This window comes from Astyanax mexicanus, chromosome 16 (genome assembly GCF_023375975.1).
Source record: "Astyanax mexicanus isolate ESR-SI-001 chromosome 16, AstMex3_surface, whole genome shotgun sequence".
In the NCBI taxonomy this organism is placed as follows: domain Eukaryota; kingdom Metazoa; phylum Chordata; class Actinopteri; order Characiformes; family Acestrorhamphidae; genus Astyanax; species Astyanax mexicanus.
This window is the reverse complement of record NC_064423.1, coordinates 19,336,310-19,350,081: the sequence shown is the minus strand read 5'-3', so window position 1 is coordinate 19,350,081 and position 13,772 is coordinate 19,336,310. Positions and strand designations below refer to the sequence as shown.

At 36.3% G+C, this 13,772-nt stretch overlaps 2 protein-coding genes across 3 annotated transcripts; one reads left to right on the top strand and one right to left on the bottom strand.

The window, feature by feature from the left end:
- Nucleotides 1–460: 460 nt before the first annotated feature.
- Nucleotides 461–4,250, top strand: rps15 (ribosomal protein S15). Its single transcript, XM_007240236.4, has 4 exons — nucleotides 461–564; nucleotides 1,665–1,750; nucleotides 3,322–3,556; nucleotides 4,094–4,250. Exons 1-4 carry the CDS (start codon nucleotides 562–564, stop codon nucleotides 4,205–4,207), a joined length of 438 nt encoding a protein of 145 aa, XP_007240298.1. The 5' UTR covers nucleotides 461–561; the 3' UTR covers nucleotides 4,208–4,250.
- A 600-nt stretch (nucleotides 4,251–4,850) lies between these two features.
- On the bottom strand, nucleotides 4,851–13,688 carry abhd8b (abhydrolase domain containing 8b). 2 transcript variants are annotated; one of them, XM_022669705.2, is made up of 5 exons: nucleotides 12,962–13,688; nucleotides 7,718–8,421; nucleotides 6,641–6,811; nucleotides 6,295–6,511; nucleotides 4,851–5,206 (listed from the first exon to the last, which is right to left on the bottom strand). In XM_022669705.2, exons 2-5 carry the CDS (start codon nucleotides 8,410–8,412, stop codon nucleotides 4,919–4,921), a joined length of 1,371 nt encoding a protein of 456 aa, XP_022525426.1. In that variant the 5' UTR covers nucleotides 8,413–8,421; nucleotides 12,962–13,688; the 3' UTR covers nucleotides 4,851–4,918. The 2 variants fall into 2 exon arrangements, with proteins under 2 accessions (XP_022525426.1, XP_007240299.2); XM_007240237.4 differs by lacking the exon at nucleotides 12,962–13,688 and adding an exon at nucleotides 10,599–11,229.
- Between the last annotated feature and the right edge of the window lie 84 nt (nucleotides 13,689–13,772).

Genomic DNA, 13,772 nt, shown 5'->3' with positions numbered 1-13,772 from the left:
CAATAGGCTTGCTTTTGGCGCCCCCACCTGCGCATCTCTAGTCATCTCTAGTTTTATCTAACTACAGGAGTGTCTCTCTCTGAAAGCCTTAATTCACAAATTATATTTCCACCTAAACCTAAACAAAGCCGCTTACTCAAGGCTCGAGGCGTGTTACTTTCCCATTACAGCTAACCTAGGTTAAGATAACTATCAAATACGTATCGATCATTTACCTGTGCTTGGTTTAAAAATTAATAAATGTTTAAAATTTGAGTTTAATCTACATCAGTAAATCTTAACCCTTAAAATCCCACGGTGATATATGTGTCACAGACCTTTTAAAAGTTTTGAAAAGTTTATTTACAGCACTCTGTCCTTTATTTTAACTCCTGAAGTTCATAAATGACACAAACTGAACCTCCTGAGAGCATCACAGGACAGTGTCCTGCGCATCTCTAGTCGGAGCTGTAATTGGATCATCCCTCCTGCAGAGGGCGCCTCTCACCGTCCGCGGGCCCCCAGCGGCTTTTTCAACGCGACCGAACCGCTGAACCTTCCTTTTCCGGCGAATCTCTCAAGATGGTGGGTGCTGTTTTATTCTTGAATTAGTGAATCTAAAGGAATCCTCAGCGAATACAGCAAATATCCCTCATGTTTCTGTACAGTAGTTGTGAGCTAGTGTTGATGGACGCGTTTCTGTCGGTATTTTGAGGAGACGCCGGTGGATTTGCTGGGTTTGAGGCTGTAGTTGTGGCCGAGCGCCGCCAGCCCCGTTTAGCCAGTAAAACCCGGCGGTGTGCGGCTGTTTAACTGCAGAACAGCCGATATGAGCAGCGCCTTTACACCAGCTGCAGTTCAGTTCGGAGAAGGCCCGGGAGGTTGAGCTAATTCAGCCAGTTTATTTGAGCTATAGGTTGTTTTTAAGTGAACGGGTGTCGAGCGGCTCAGGTGTAGTTAGCTTAGCTAGGCCAACTGCTAAACTGACCAGTTTTTGCTTGTATGCATATCAACTAACTCCTGGTAACTAATTACAGGAGTCTCTCTCTCTCTGAAAACCTTAACTCACAAACTATATGTAAGTTACCCCTAAACCTAGACATAGCCGTTAAGTCAAGGCTCGGGGCTTGTTAGTTTTCCATTACAGCTAACCTAGGTTAAGCTAACTACCAAATTATTGACCATTCACCTATCATTTATTAATGTTTAATTTACTTCTTAACCGAACGGAGCCCATGATGTGTCACAGGCCCTTTAAAATTAATGTTCCTTGCAGTATCCTGTCCTTTAGTAGTAAGTTCATAAATGATACATACTGAACCTCCTGAGCGCACTGTGAGAGGAGAGAGAATGTTTCTTCATCTGACTTTACAGAATGTAGGAGTTTTGGAGATAAAGCTAACTAATATTTTCTTCTACAGCTCTGTTCCAACAACTTTAATTATTCAAATGCTTAAATTAATGATTTGTGTTGCATAGAACTACTTCAGACCTGATTTTAAGTACAAAATGTTAGTAATAGTTAAGAAATGGACCTTTGTTACATCAGGATTATAATCTTGAATATTTACTTGAGCCCACACAAATCAGTATCAGTATTCAGAAATGAGTCTAGGCACTTGTCAGTTAACTTTGGTCTTAAAGCTGCAGTTTTGAATCTCATGTGAATTTGGTCAACTTTCCAGGCGGACGTTGAGCAGAAGAAGAAGCGTACCTTCAGGAAGTTCACCTACAGAGGTGTGGACCTGGACCAGCTTTTGGACATGTCCTAGTGAGTATAGATGAATTTTCAATCATTGTTAAAGGTTGTCACAGTAGGGTTTGTTCATGTTGGACTGTATTTCACATAGAAACCTGACTGGAATCCATGTCCAGCTATATGGCTGGACTATAATTCAATCTCAGTGTTTCAGTTCAGTTTATCATTTAGCAAAGTAGATAAACTTTGATAGCAGCTGTGTTTCTTTAAGTGTAATTTTTGTTTTGCTTTTATCTGTGAAGCTTTTTTTTGTATAGTTGTCTAAAGTTCTTGGTAGATATTTATAATTTTATACACAATCTGTGTGTAAAAGTCAATCTTGGTTATTTACTGTTTAAAAAAAATCTAAAAAGGTTGAATTTGTTTATTCTACTTGATATTTGAAACTGTTATACTGTGTAAAACCTTATCATATATTTTGTTTAAGAAGTTTGTTCTTAAAATTTGTGTATTTTTCAGTTTGACACCAAGAATATATCGCAAAAATACCCTGTAGCTAAATAGCTTACCATTTTGCTTAGCTAAGTGGGAAGCAAAGCTTATTACAGTAGTTAGCTAACTACAGGAGATTGTTGCTTCAGCCAAAATAGAATGTCAACATCTAATAGCTAGCTAGTAATTACTTTAATTTTCTTACAGGTAATGTATTCTCACTCAGTGTAACCTAAACCTAATCAAATGTGTACAGTTATCTTTCACTACTGGCATCAAATACTGTCAAGTTTATTAGGATATTGTTAACAGTACTGAGCTAGATTACATTACATTACATTACATTTGGCAGACGCTTTTGTCCAAAGCGACTTAAAAGATGTGTGAAGGGCAATATGCTAAAATGTAAATGGTAAATGCCAAAAAATTTATAATTTATCAATTTTAAAACGTTAACGCACACAACTTTAATGCTTTAACTTTTTAACTCAAAGTAATTGCGACAAAATTGACAGAGCCTGATGGTTTGTTAGCAGTTTTATTTGGATATAACACAGCAATGCTTACTGTTGTTCAGAAAGTACATTATATTTTATGTGGTTCAACCTCCTGTTTTGAGGAAGAAAGTGATTGTGACTGAGAGAATTCTGTTGTGGTAATTATTATTATTATTATTATTATTATTTATTATTATTTTTTTGTGTTTTTGGAACTAGTCCTAATCTCCAAATTTTTGGACTTAATTGTTCATTGATTTGTAGCGTTTACATCTTTTCATTATTTGCCTGAATTAATGTAACATACACAACTTATCAAATCCAAGTATTATGTTTTATTTTAATTAGTTTGATTCATTTAAAATATTGCCTAATATTCGACGAACAAAATAATTAGTTGCTAATTAGTGTCTTGGGCAGCAACAGTACATCACATTGATTTTAATGCTTTATTTTTGGAGCCCTGAAATACATTTAGTTCAATGCTTACAGAAATGTCCACTGGTTCAGCATTCTCATCAGTAGTGTCTTAAAAAAAAAAAAAAAAAAAAAAAAAAAAACTTATTTCCACAAACCTACACTAATGACTTGTGCCTGACTTTTATGTGAGATGTCATGAATGGACATTAGAAACTAAAGTGTCTTGTTTTTCAGTGAGCAGCTCATGCAGCTGTACTGCGCTCGCCAGAGGAGGAGGTTGAACCGTGGGCTCAGAAGGAAGCAGCAGTCCCTTCTGAAGCGCCTCCGTAAGGCCAAGAAGGAGGCCCCTCCCATGGAGAAGCCTGAGGTGGTGAAGACCCATTTGAGAGACATGGTCATCCTGCCCGAGATGGTGGGCTCCATGGTCGGCGTGTACAACGGCAAGACCTTCAACCAGGTTGAAATTAAGGTATGGCAGTGGAAGAAGTGCTGGAATATTTAGGACTTAGGCCTTTAGAGTTGAAATGTCTGTTTTAAGAAGCAGTTAGCTTGACAACTTTATAGAAGACAGCTTTTTAATAGACTATGGATGTGTGTATCCTTTAGATTTGTGATTATCCAGCTTCAGATATTCTGGTGGGTAATACTGGTTTTCATTGGGAGATTAGCAGATGAATGTGTAGTGTGTGCTAGGTAATATTTTTAATGTACTCCAGAAGAGAAAATTATTTCACTGCATTGCTATCTACACCCAGAGTTCTCATCCCTGTTTTGATTATCTGGGCTGGTGTAGTTCCAGCTTTAGCATCAACCCACAATCCCTTTTGGAGCATTCTTATGCATTTGTCAATTGTTTGAATTTATGGACCTACTGCTAATATACTGTAAGGGACCATAGCTATATTTTACATAGTCTTGCAGGGTAAATGAAAGCTGAGTTATTTGATTATAGAACTTGTATTATAAGTAGGTAAATTTATATAAATTTTTTTTTTTCCCTTCACAGCCTGAGATGATTGGTCACTACCTTGGAGAGTTCTCCATCACATATAAGCCAGTTAAGCACGGTCGTCCTGGTATTGGAGCCACCCACTCCTCTCGCTTCATTCCTCTGAAGTAAACACTGATTAATGTAAATAAAGTGACTTCCAGGATATGCTAAATGTTTCTTCTTTTTTCTCTAATTCTCTTACCATTTATACATGTTCATTACCATTTATACATGTATTTGCTTCAAAGTGACTCTTCCCAGCTGTCACTCCTTGTGCAGTATGTATGAAATGTACACATGCTAAAAATAATTGCCTTACAGTTGTTTCTGGTAACAAATGCATTTATTTTTCAAAGTACAAAAACAATACATGTTTTAAATGAGGTTTTAGGTTATTAAACCAAGACATTTGCATATTGTGGGGGGCTATAAAAACGTGTCTTATTACTAAAGGATACAACTACGTTTCTAAGCAAGTTTTTACTAATTATAGCAGCAAACTAATTCTTCACATTGGTTTGCTTTTAAATGCATGTTTCAAGGCCTGGAAATAGATGGGTTTTTTTTTCCCCCCCACAGACGGACTCTTTTTGTGGGCATGAGTTGTCTAGGGGCTGAGTTGCTGGTTTCATTTAATCAAAAAAAAAATTTTATATATATATATATATATATATATATATATATATATATATATATATATATATATATATATATATATATATATATATATATATATACACACACATATACACATACTCACCAGAGTAACTGCTTAAGTATCACATTGCTTTTATGGCAAATCTTTGGAATGAGCTTAAAAATGACAACCAGATTTCACACTCATTTTTGTCCCTCTTGGCTAATCTTTGGGGCAGTTGTGGGCCTCGTCAGGTCCTGTTCGGGCTTTGAGGTGGTAACCTTGGGGGCAGTTGTTGGCCTTGCTGTTTCTTTGGAGCAGGAGGTTTTGTTAGCGGTTGGTGGAAGTGCAGTCTCTTGTTTAGGTTTTGAGGTGCTGGCTGGCTGCCAGAGGAAAAACTCATGGAGCAGGGTATTGACTGTCTCGGGGCATTCCATCATTACCATGTGGCTTCCCTCATCAATGATCTTCAGGAAGCCCAGTAGCAGAATCTGTGGAGAGGAAATTGAAACCTGTTACCAATATGCTTTTGGACATTTTATAGATTTTCTACCCACTAGGCAAGATCAGATGTATGGCATTAAAATAAACTTTTTTTAACCAAAAAGCCAAGTCTAACCAGTTTAAACTTTAAATTATTTAAACTAAAATTATTACTGTTTTTGTGTCAAATTTAACATTTAAATAGGTTTGTCAAATATTTAATGAATAGCAAAGTTGGAGTTTTTACAGCCTTGGTATTGTTAAACCATTTTTTTTTCTTCAAACAAAATTTGTATATCAAGCCTAAACACAGTTAAAATTTAATGCCAAACAAGCTAGATATTTTAATAAATGTTAGCAAAATGGTACATATGGCAACTCTAGGTATCACACACAAATCTAGAAATACTATTACTGAAAGAGCTACAAGAACAGTTAACTTCCAGTCCTGTTTAAAGGAAGTATTTACATTCATTTTGGGAGTAGAAGTATAGATAACAGGGTTTAAAAATACTTCTGTAGAAATATCTTACCCCCAAAACATCTATCTAAAAGTCATAATGACTATGTTTATATTAAAATGTTAATGTTAAAAAAAAATGGGATGCACTGATCATCTTCAAATGAGGCTACATACAGCTGCTATGTTCTTGCTGGAGTGTGATGTAATGTGCAGGTGTGACTGATCACGTATCAACCATTAGAATGCCGAAATGGTATATATTTATACTCATCGCTTTTACTATCCGAATGTTTTTTTTTAGAAACAGGCTGAAATTACATGAGTAATGATGTTATTTTTTAAATTTAAGGAGTAAAAAGTTGAGAGAACTGTGTTAAAATGTAAAGTAAAGTGTCAGCAGAAAAATCATTACTACAGGAAAGTACAGATAAACAAAATTTCTACTTAAGTAAAATAAATTTGTACTGTGTTTGTACTTTGGTACTTGACACCTTTGGTCCTGTTACATGAGCTAGTGTCTGCCTGTGCTGACAGATTTAACATGAGCAACAATTATTTTCAATTTGTTTAAAGTTGCATTTACACGAATCAACAGAAATAAACCTTGCCGAGTTAATAATATATAATATTTACCTCTGCCATGCGCTGGTCCTCCTGAATTGGCACAAACTTGTCATACATGCCATGAACCAGGAGCGTGGGCACAGTGATTTCAGCATGATAGACTTCATCACCCTCTGGCCAGTACTGGCCGCTCATCATAGACCGCAGCACAAAGGAAGACACGTTGAAGGCATTTTTCTCTTTCAAAAGTTTCTTTTCTTTTGTCCCCTGATGGGCAAATCCAGCCCTGAGTAAAGCAAAGAATGGTCTGTGTTAGTAAAGCCCGAGGAAGCTTGGAGGAGCAGCAGTACATGTCTATTATGATTATTATAAAAGAAAAATAATTAAACCTATATGAGTGACTGAGCATTCTTACATGAGGAAGCTCCAAGACAGGCACGGCGACAAACAGTGCAGCACGCAGGTGGGCAGGTTAAAGATGGAACAGAGGCTGGGTTCCAGGGCTGTGGGGCCACCACCGTTAATCATCACTACTTTGTGAACTTGCTCTGGATATTCATGGGCCAAGAAGGTGCAAAATGATACACTGAAAAGAAAAACAAAACAATCAAATTAACAGGTAGAACATTCAGGTTCAAACATTCAGGATCAGAAAATCCAACATCAAAAAGATAAAATAATTCACATTAACTAAAGTATATTCACAAATAGTATCCAATACCTAGTTTATGCAATCTGTTCTTCAGTAAAGTAAATCAAGTGAGCTGTTGAACAAAAAATATATGGCTGAATTTTAACCAATTCTGTGTTTTTTTACAGGCTAATTTATGCTTAACTTACCAATAAATTAACTTGAAATACAAATGCACATGCAGACTTAAGGAAAATGTTTTACATGTCTACCAGAGACAGATTATATTTTCTAAATATCGTTAGTTTTAGTCTCAGTGTTTGATTAGTGCATGATTAATATCACAACTTATTGGATCATACTGGACCTCTCCTCATTCTGCTGAAATCTGGCAGTTAATTACCATCACAATATAAATTTCAGAAAAATAAACTATTACAATGGCTGTTTAGTTTCTTGCAACCCTATTTTGCAATATGTTTTTCTCTGTGTGTAAAGCTTATGGAAACAAATGAAACAAAGCAGTAAACCTGCAAAACTGCTATATGGACACCAGAAAGAAGACACTATGGCAGAAAATACATTTTTTATGTGGTGTTAAAAGTCATTAAACATGATTGCATATAGTCTTTTTTTCTGCACATCAATGACTATATTGTTTATTTTGTATTTTTGTTTGCTTGATGAGTATTTGGACAGGTCAAAAATTGGCTTGTTTGGAGTATCAGATTGCTCCACAAGCTGTAATGTAGTAACACTATAATGATATGGCCGTAGTTCAAATGTTGAAATATGCCTTTTTTTGCTGTTGGGAAAGTGTTTTAAGAAGGTATTAGCACTATAAAAAAAATAAACATGTACCCGTATGAATGTCCAATGAGAATGTTCCTCCGTTTTGCATATCTCTTGAATATTATCCGTATGTCCTCGGCCAGGGCGTAAAAAGTGTAGGCAGCAGTGATTTGAGGGGCGGAGCTCGCACCGTGGCCCGTGAGGTCTGGGGCAATAACTTCATAGCCGAGCTGAGAGAAGAAGTCCAGCTGGCCCCCCCATATGTCCAGAGACCCTCCTACTCCATGTATGAAGAACAAGGCCACGTCAGGGTGTGTCTCTTTGCAGCGGGTGATTTTACGCTCACAGTCGATCATCACAGTGCGCTTGGGTTTGCGTCGTCTGCGCTGAGGCTGCTCTTGGGGAACAACTGCATTGGAATCCACAGCTTGCCTTGTTTCCAAGTCCTCCATCTCTACAGTGCTGTCTCCATTCTGACAGCGCACCAGCTCTGGATGTGTAGCTTCACTCACATTCTCGATCAGTAATTGCCCATTGCGATATACTGTGATTTTCCTCTTGCAGCTGACGCTGCCCCCTTCCCCTCCTGGCTCTTCCACCACCGGCCGGTCGGGGATGATGTGCCGAACCCGCAGAACCCTGCCAGGCTTCACCTCCACAAACTCAAAACCATCCGCAGGCTCAGACGTCTCGATCGGAACCACAACATTGGCAGATTTCCCCGTTAAGCAGCAAAAGATTCCATCCACAAAGCTGGTCAACATATCGATCACCTGCAAATGAGAGAAATTCAAATTTAGAACAATTTTACCAGTAACAACATAATATACTTATAATATCTGACTTAGAAGTCGGGGTGTAAATAATTACTGTACTGAATCGAAAAGGCAGCATCGAGTTTTAAATACTAATCTTAGATACAAAGTTTGGTGGCTGACAGATCTCAATGTTCTGTTGGGCTAAAAAGTAAAAGTGTGTTTTTGCAAGGGAGTCAGTATGGTTACATTAACATTACCAGGCTGAAGTGACTCAAAGCAGATTTTTTGCTCAATGTGCCTCAGATCTGATTTTTTCATGGCTGTGTGAACAAGTCAATTACGATTTTTTCAAATCAGATTTGAGTCACTTTCATATGTGGTACTAAATCGAATACATATCTGATTCATGGACATGTGACATGAATGTGAACAGTCAAATCCGAATTTATGCATCTTTTTGCTTTTATGCATGCGCTACACGCTTCTCTCTTGTACCCACACATCTCTTGGTGCAGCTATAGCTGCAAACCGCCTGGCCTTTTTTACCTCCTCGATCTGAGCATGTTTGCTCTCCACTCTAGCAAAATATGCTCCACATATGAGCTGCTAACGCATTTATTTCCCTTTATAAAGCTACGAGTCGTTTCTTAAATATGACGTTTTTTGTTGTTGGCAAAGAAGGCAACGTTTATACACGTATCAATGTGCGCATGTGAGACATTTCAGGGACAGATTTGTTCACGTCACTTACATTTGTGAATGTAAACCATCAAGATCCAAATCCGATCTAAGCAAAAAATAAATGTTATAACTCCCAACACACAAACAAATAAAGAACGCACTAAGTGTACTAAGAGATTTCCACACTTCCAGCATGTCTGACTTTGGTCCTCATGAAGACAATTCATACTATTAACCTGGAGACCAGGAGACTATTAACACCTGGATGTGATATTTTCTTTAACAAGTAAAGATTATTGGACAACAATGGAAAAAGTCCCTTTGTGTACTATTACTGAAATAATGTTTGACTTCTTTTACTTCATTTTTACTTCATTTTTTTATCATTTATGTTGTTCAAAAATACACAGGAAATGCTTTATGAAAAGCGCTACAGTGGACTTTCAGTGTGCTGCTTACTTGTGCAGAACAAGCCTTAGATTTCTGCACACTGGTTTGTGGGAGGTTTGATTACATGGCTAAATAACACTGCAGAGTTAAATTACATATTACAGCTGAAGTCAGACCCTAGAGTAATAAGTAATTGCATATTGGTTGTTTCTTGCATTTACAGTACCAGTCAAATGTTTGGACACACCATCTTTTTCAATAATAATTACTACTTTAATTTATTTTCTACACGGTAGATTAATATTAAAGACATGAAAACAATGACCCATGTGGACAAGGGACACATATGGAATTATGTAGTAAACAGTGAGCTCTGTCCTCAAAGCTAAATGTGATACTTAAAAGTAAAATATAAAACATATTTCTGGCTTGTTTAACTTTTTTGGTTTGCAAACTAAATTCACATTTGTTTCTGTATAGCTTTAATGGCTTCAAAATTAAATGTACAATGTTGAAAAATTATAAAATCCGTAAAAAAAAAAGAAAACACATTGAATAAGAGATGTGACTGGTACTGTTTAAGTAAACAAGTCAACAGTTAATAGAATTAAATATTGGGTTTTAAATGTACTAGCTCATACAGAACATAGGTAAAGTTTATTTATATAAAATACACTTGAAATGTATGAATGTATTTTTTCTTATTTAGGGAATAAAATACATTTTAAAATGAAACATAAAGACATATAAATAAACACATGCTCATATTTTTATTTTGTGTGGGAGCAGATCGTGTTTCATGGCCACTGACAAACTGCTAAATATAGAAAGGCCTAGTAAAGTGTTTATTTACTGTGTCCTGGACACAATTCCAAACAATGTTTCCTGCAAATAGTAGGAAACTTCTTTTGCAATTATAATTTTTTCTCAATATATTATTGGCTAAAATAAATATATTTGTAGCTAATTAACAATGCTACCTATAGGTTAGCTAGCTAATTGTCCATAATGGCTTTAACTATTCTTATACTATTTTCTGCAATGAATTAATGTTACTAAAAAAACTAAAAAAATAAACTCAATATTTAGCTGGATTATATCATGTAAAACGCGACACTTACCTAAAATAAATACCAGTTAATGCATAGGAGCGTCGTATTACTGGCTCTTTCTCCAGTTGGTGTTGTGGAAAAAGGCGAACGATAATCTGTTGCAGTCAATCCAATAATCTAATCTAACTGAAGGCTGTTGATCTGCGCCAGATTTCAGGATCCTTCACAGCTTCATTTACTCTCTCTGAGACACTTTACAACAACTATTAATCGATATTCGCCTTTATTGCCGATTTAATCCCATGTTTGTCTGAGGAGTAGTGACAGCAAATCTATAGATTAGTGAGGGATTACACCTGCTGGAGATCCGCGGCTACAGCAGCCCCTCCACCTGCGGCCCGCCCACCTGCAGACTCGCCGGGTGCTCGCCAAGCGACACTCCAACTAGCCAATCGCAGCGCAGAGCGATCTTCAGCGAACCAATAGGATACAATCTCGAGTCTCTATTAACAAGCTATTGTTTGTTAATAATGGGATAAAAGTGGTCCAATCAGACGCCGACATGGCCCTAAGGGTTTATTTCCCTTTTAAAAGTATTAATTTTGTAAGGAACATGCATTTGCTGAATAAATATTTAGGTTGCGCCCATGAAAAATTTGTTTAATTCTGCAATTGCCGAACAGCTTTGCCGAAAAGCGTAATCCAGCAAAAAAACGAACAAAAAAACGCAGTGTTTTATTATTTACTCGCAAAATCAACGGAAGTGTTCTGTTATAATTGCTGTTACAAATGCATTTTTAAACCTGCTCCCGCTTGTTTTAGTCCCATTACCACCTGCTCATGGCAAAAATTGCTTGTTTTAATCCCGAACACTCCAGTCACATACACATTTCTGCCGCTCCGCAGTCCTAAAAAAACTGAATTAATTAAACGTAGTGCTAGAAATTTACTTATGTATTTTTTAAATCAGCAGTATAGTGCTGGATAGCACTGTCTCGTTTCTTACAACAGTCCAAACACAAATTGTCTCATCAGTGTGTGTGTCAGTCCATCCTCCCTTCGATAATTATCAGTAATATCTTGATGTTTTTTGTTGTTGCTTGCATTGGCTATTAACTTAAAACTGCTTCCTTTTTATATTTATTTAAGTTTTTCTAAATGCATTGATCAAGAATCTAGTAGTAGAGGCGGATTTATGACTGTACACTGGATTAAGGGTTTGATTCATAAATAAAAAAATACATTAAATTCAATTAAATGAATGAATATATGATTTACATTTTTATTAGTGATTGATTAGACGTTTTCCTTCCTTTCGTTATGCATGGAAATCACTGCTTGATTATTATAATTTTCTAGCCTATTTATTGATTTGCGGGATGTTTCTACATGTATAAGTAGTCCCGCGCTGCAAAATATTCTATTCACATCGCGGCACTGTCTCTGATACCGCCCGGTATAACGAACTTGGCCTTCAGTTTAAAAACCCAATTCTCCGAATAATGCCACAATTTGTTTATTTCGGAGCACCAGCTTGAAAGTGTCCCTACTGACCACTGTAGCAGGGCCCCTGCTCACAGGTGCTGCCGATTAAGTGCCAATCAGGGGGCAGGATTGGCAGCACCTGGGGTACCAGAAGCTCAAAACAAGGGTCAATAGCAACAGCAAAATAAGCTTTTTGGCAGAGAAGATTTGGCTTTTTTGCCTACAAATGCATATTCCTTACAAATGTGACACCAGTTAAAATGGACATTAACAGGCCTTATTGCCAATTGTTACAACAAATAAATAATCTACCACTATTTCTGTACTTTTTGTGCTGTGTACCCAGACTCGTTTTAATACAGATAAATCATCACAGTCGCACAGAGACCCTGCATTTCAATTAAATGCTTCCTTTCTATTTAACTTGATAAATAAACAGTCGTGATAAAAAATTGACCACTGTTCACTGTGTTGTATTTTTTACTTAACGATAAAAAGACCAATAGAGACCATCTGAAACAAAACTCTAACACTTTTACTGATATCTGTTTGTTTTTCCTAAAGCTGCATTTTGGAAGGCATTTCTTTTGTTAGTGACTGAGAAAATGCTAGTAGTAATAATTAGAGACCCTAAATGAGAAATCCGTGTACTTGAGGTTTAGTGAAACATTATAAGCATGAACTTTTGTCAAATAGCCAACCTTTGTTTTTCCCCAACATTCTGAAACACATCGTTTTAGCTGATGCTCCCAACAGGGTTACACTCATAGGGATTTGAGCATAGCAATGCTCATGTAAATAAATCACTATTTTTACACCGTTAACAAGCTCATAGTAGCTCCACACTTCATTAGTAGAATTTCGATGGCCCTGATATTTAAACGAGACACTGAGAACTCTAAAAGTGCAGGCATTTAATTAAAAAACGCTGTTTATACAAACTGTACCTTCAGGTAGTTCTCCGCGCGCCGCCGCCATCTTTAAATTAAGTCACACGTGACTGAAGAGCGCGAGCGAACAGGTAGGATAAGGTAACAGACTGCAAAATATTTTTTTGTAGGAACGCATGAATATTCATGCATAGTCACTAACTTTAGCATGATGCAGATATAATGCTTTTGAACCTCAATATATAGCTATATTTAAAATCAGCCAGTGTAACTTTTATCAGTTTTCTGACCAAAAATTGGGTGTAAAATGTAATTACTCCATTTTGTTCGTTTGGAAATGTCAGGGACAAACTGGTTTGCATCCGTTTTTCTTTTTAACTTTTTTAATTTCTGGCCCTCAAGATAAGCATTTTATTCAAACGTTTTTTTATTTTTTATTTTGTAAAGTAAGTAAATAAATTATAAATCATAAAGCAATGGCAATACACTTTACATCAAATTTTGATTTTCTTAAGTTTTTTTTAAGGAAATTAATCCCATGTTTTAACAATGCTGATACATTTAAAAATTTTAAATTCTTGTCAAAAACGTAAAAATTAAGTTCAACTAAATTTATTATTGCAGATATTAAATTAAATTATTTTATTTTATTCAGTTCTGCATTTATGTTGTTATGCTTAACATTTAAGCTTTAGCTTTTTTTTTAGATCAAGAAAATTCCAGGATAAAGCAGTTCTACGGGGACCAAAGGAAACACAGTACCATTAAATTTTTTTAAGTGTACCTAACTAAACTTACAACACCTTTATTGTATCCACCTCTGCTCTACTCTGGTTTAGGTACAACAGAGTAAATTTCATCAATCAGA

Bases quoted from the DNA above. Each gene is read 5' to 3' on its own strand.
- abhd8b (XM_022669705.2), bottom strand. From the start codon at position 8,412: ATGTTGACCAGCTTTGTGGATGGAATCTTTTGCTGCTTAACGGGGAAA. The intron at 6,812-7,717 runs GTACATGTTTAT...TTTTCTTTTCAG, and splicing joins CTCATTGGACATTCATACGG to TGTATCATTTTGCACCTTCT. The intron at 6,512-6,640 runs GTAAGAATGCTC...TGCTTTACTCAG, and splicing joins CTGTCTTGGAGCTTCCTCAT to GGCTGGATTTGCCCATCAGG.
- rps15 (XM_007240236.4), top strand. The intron at 1,751-3,321 runs GTGAGTATAGAT...CTTGTTTTTCAG, and splicing joins CAGCTTTTGGACATGTCCTA to TGAGCAGCTCATGCAGCTGT. The intron at 3,557-4,093 runs GTATGGCAGTGG...TTCCCTTCACAG, and splicing joins TCAACCAGGTTGAAATTAAG to CCTGAGATGATTGGTCACTA.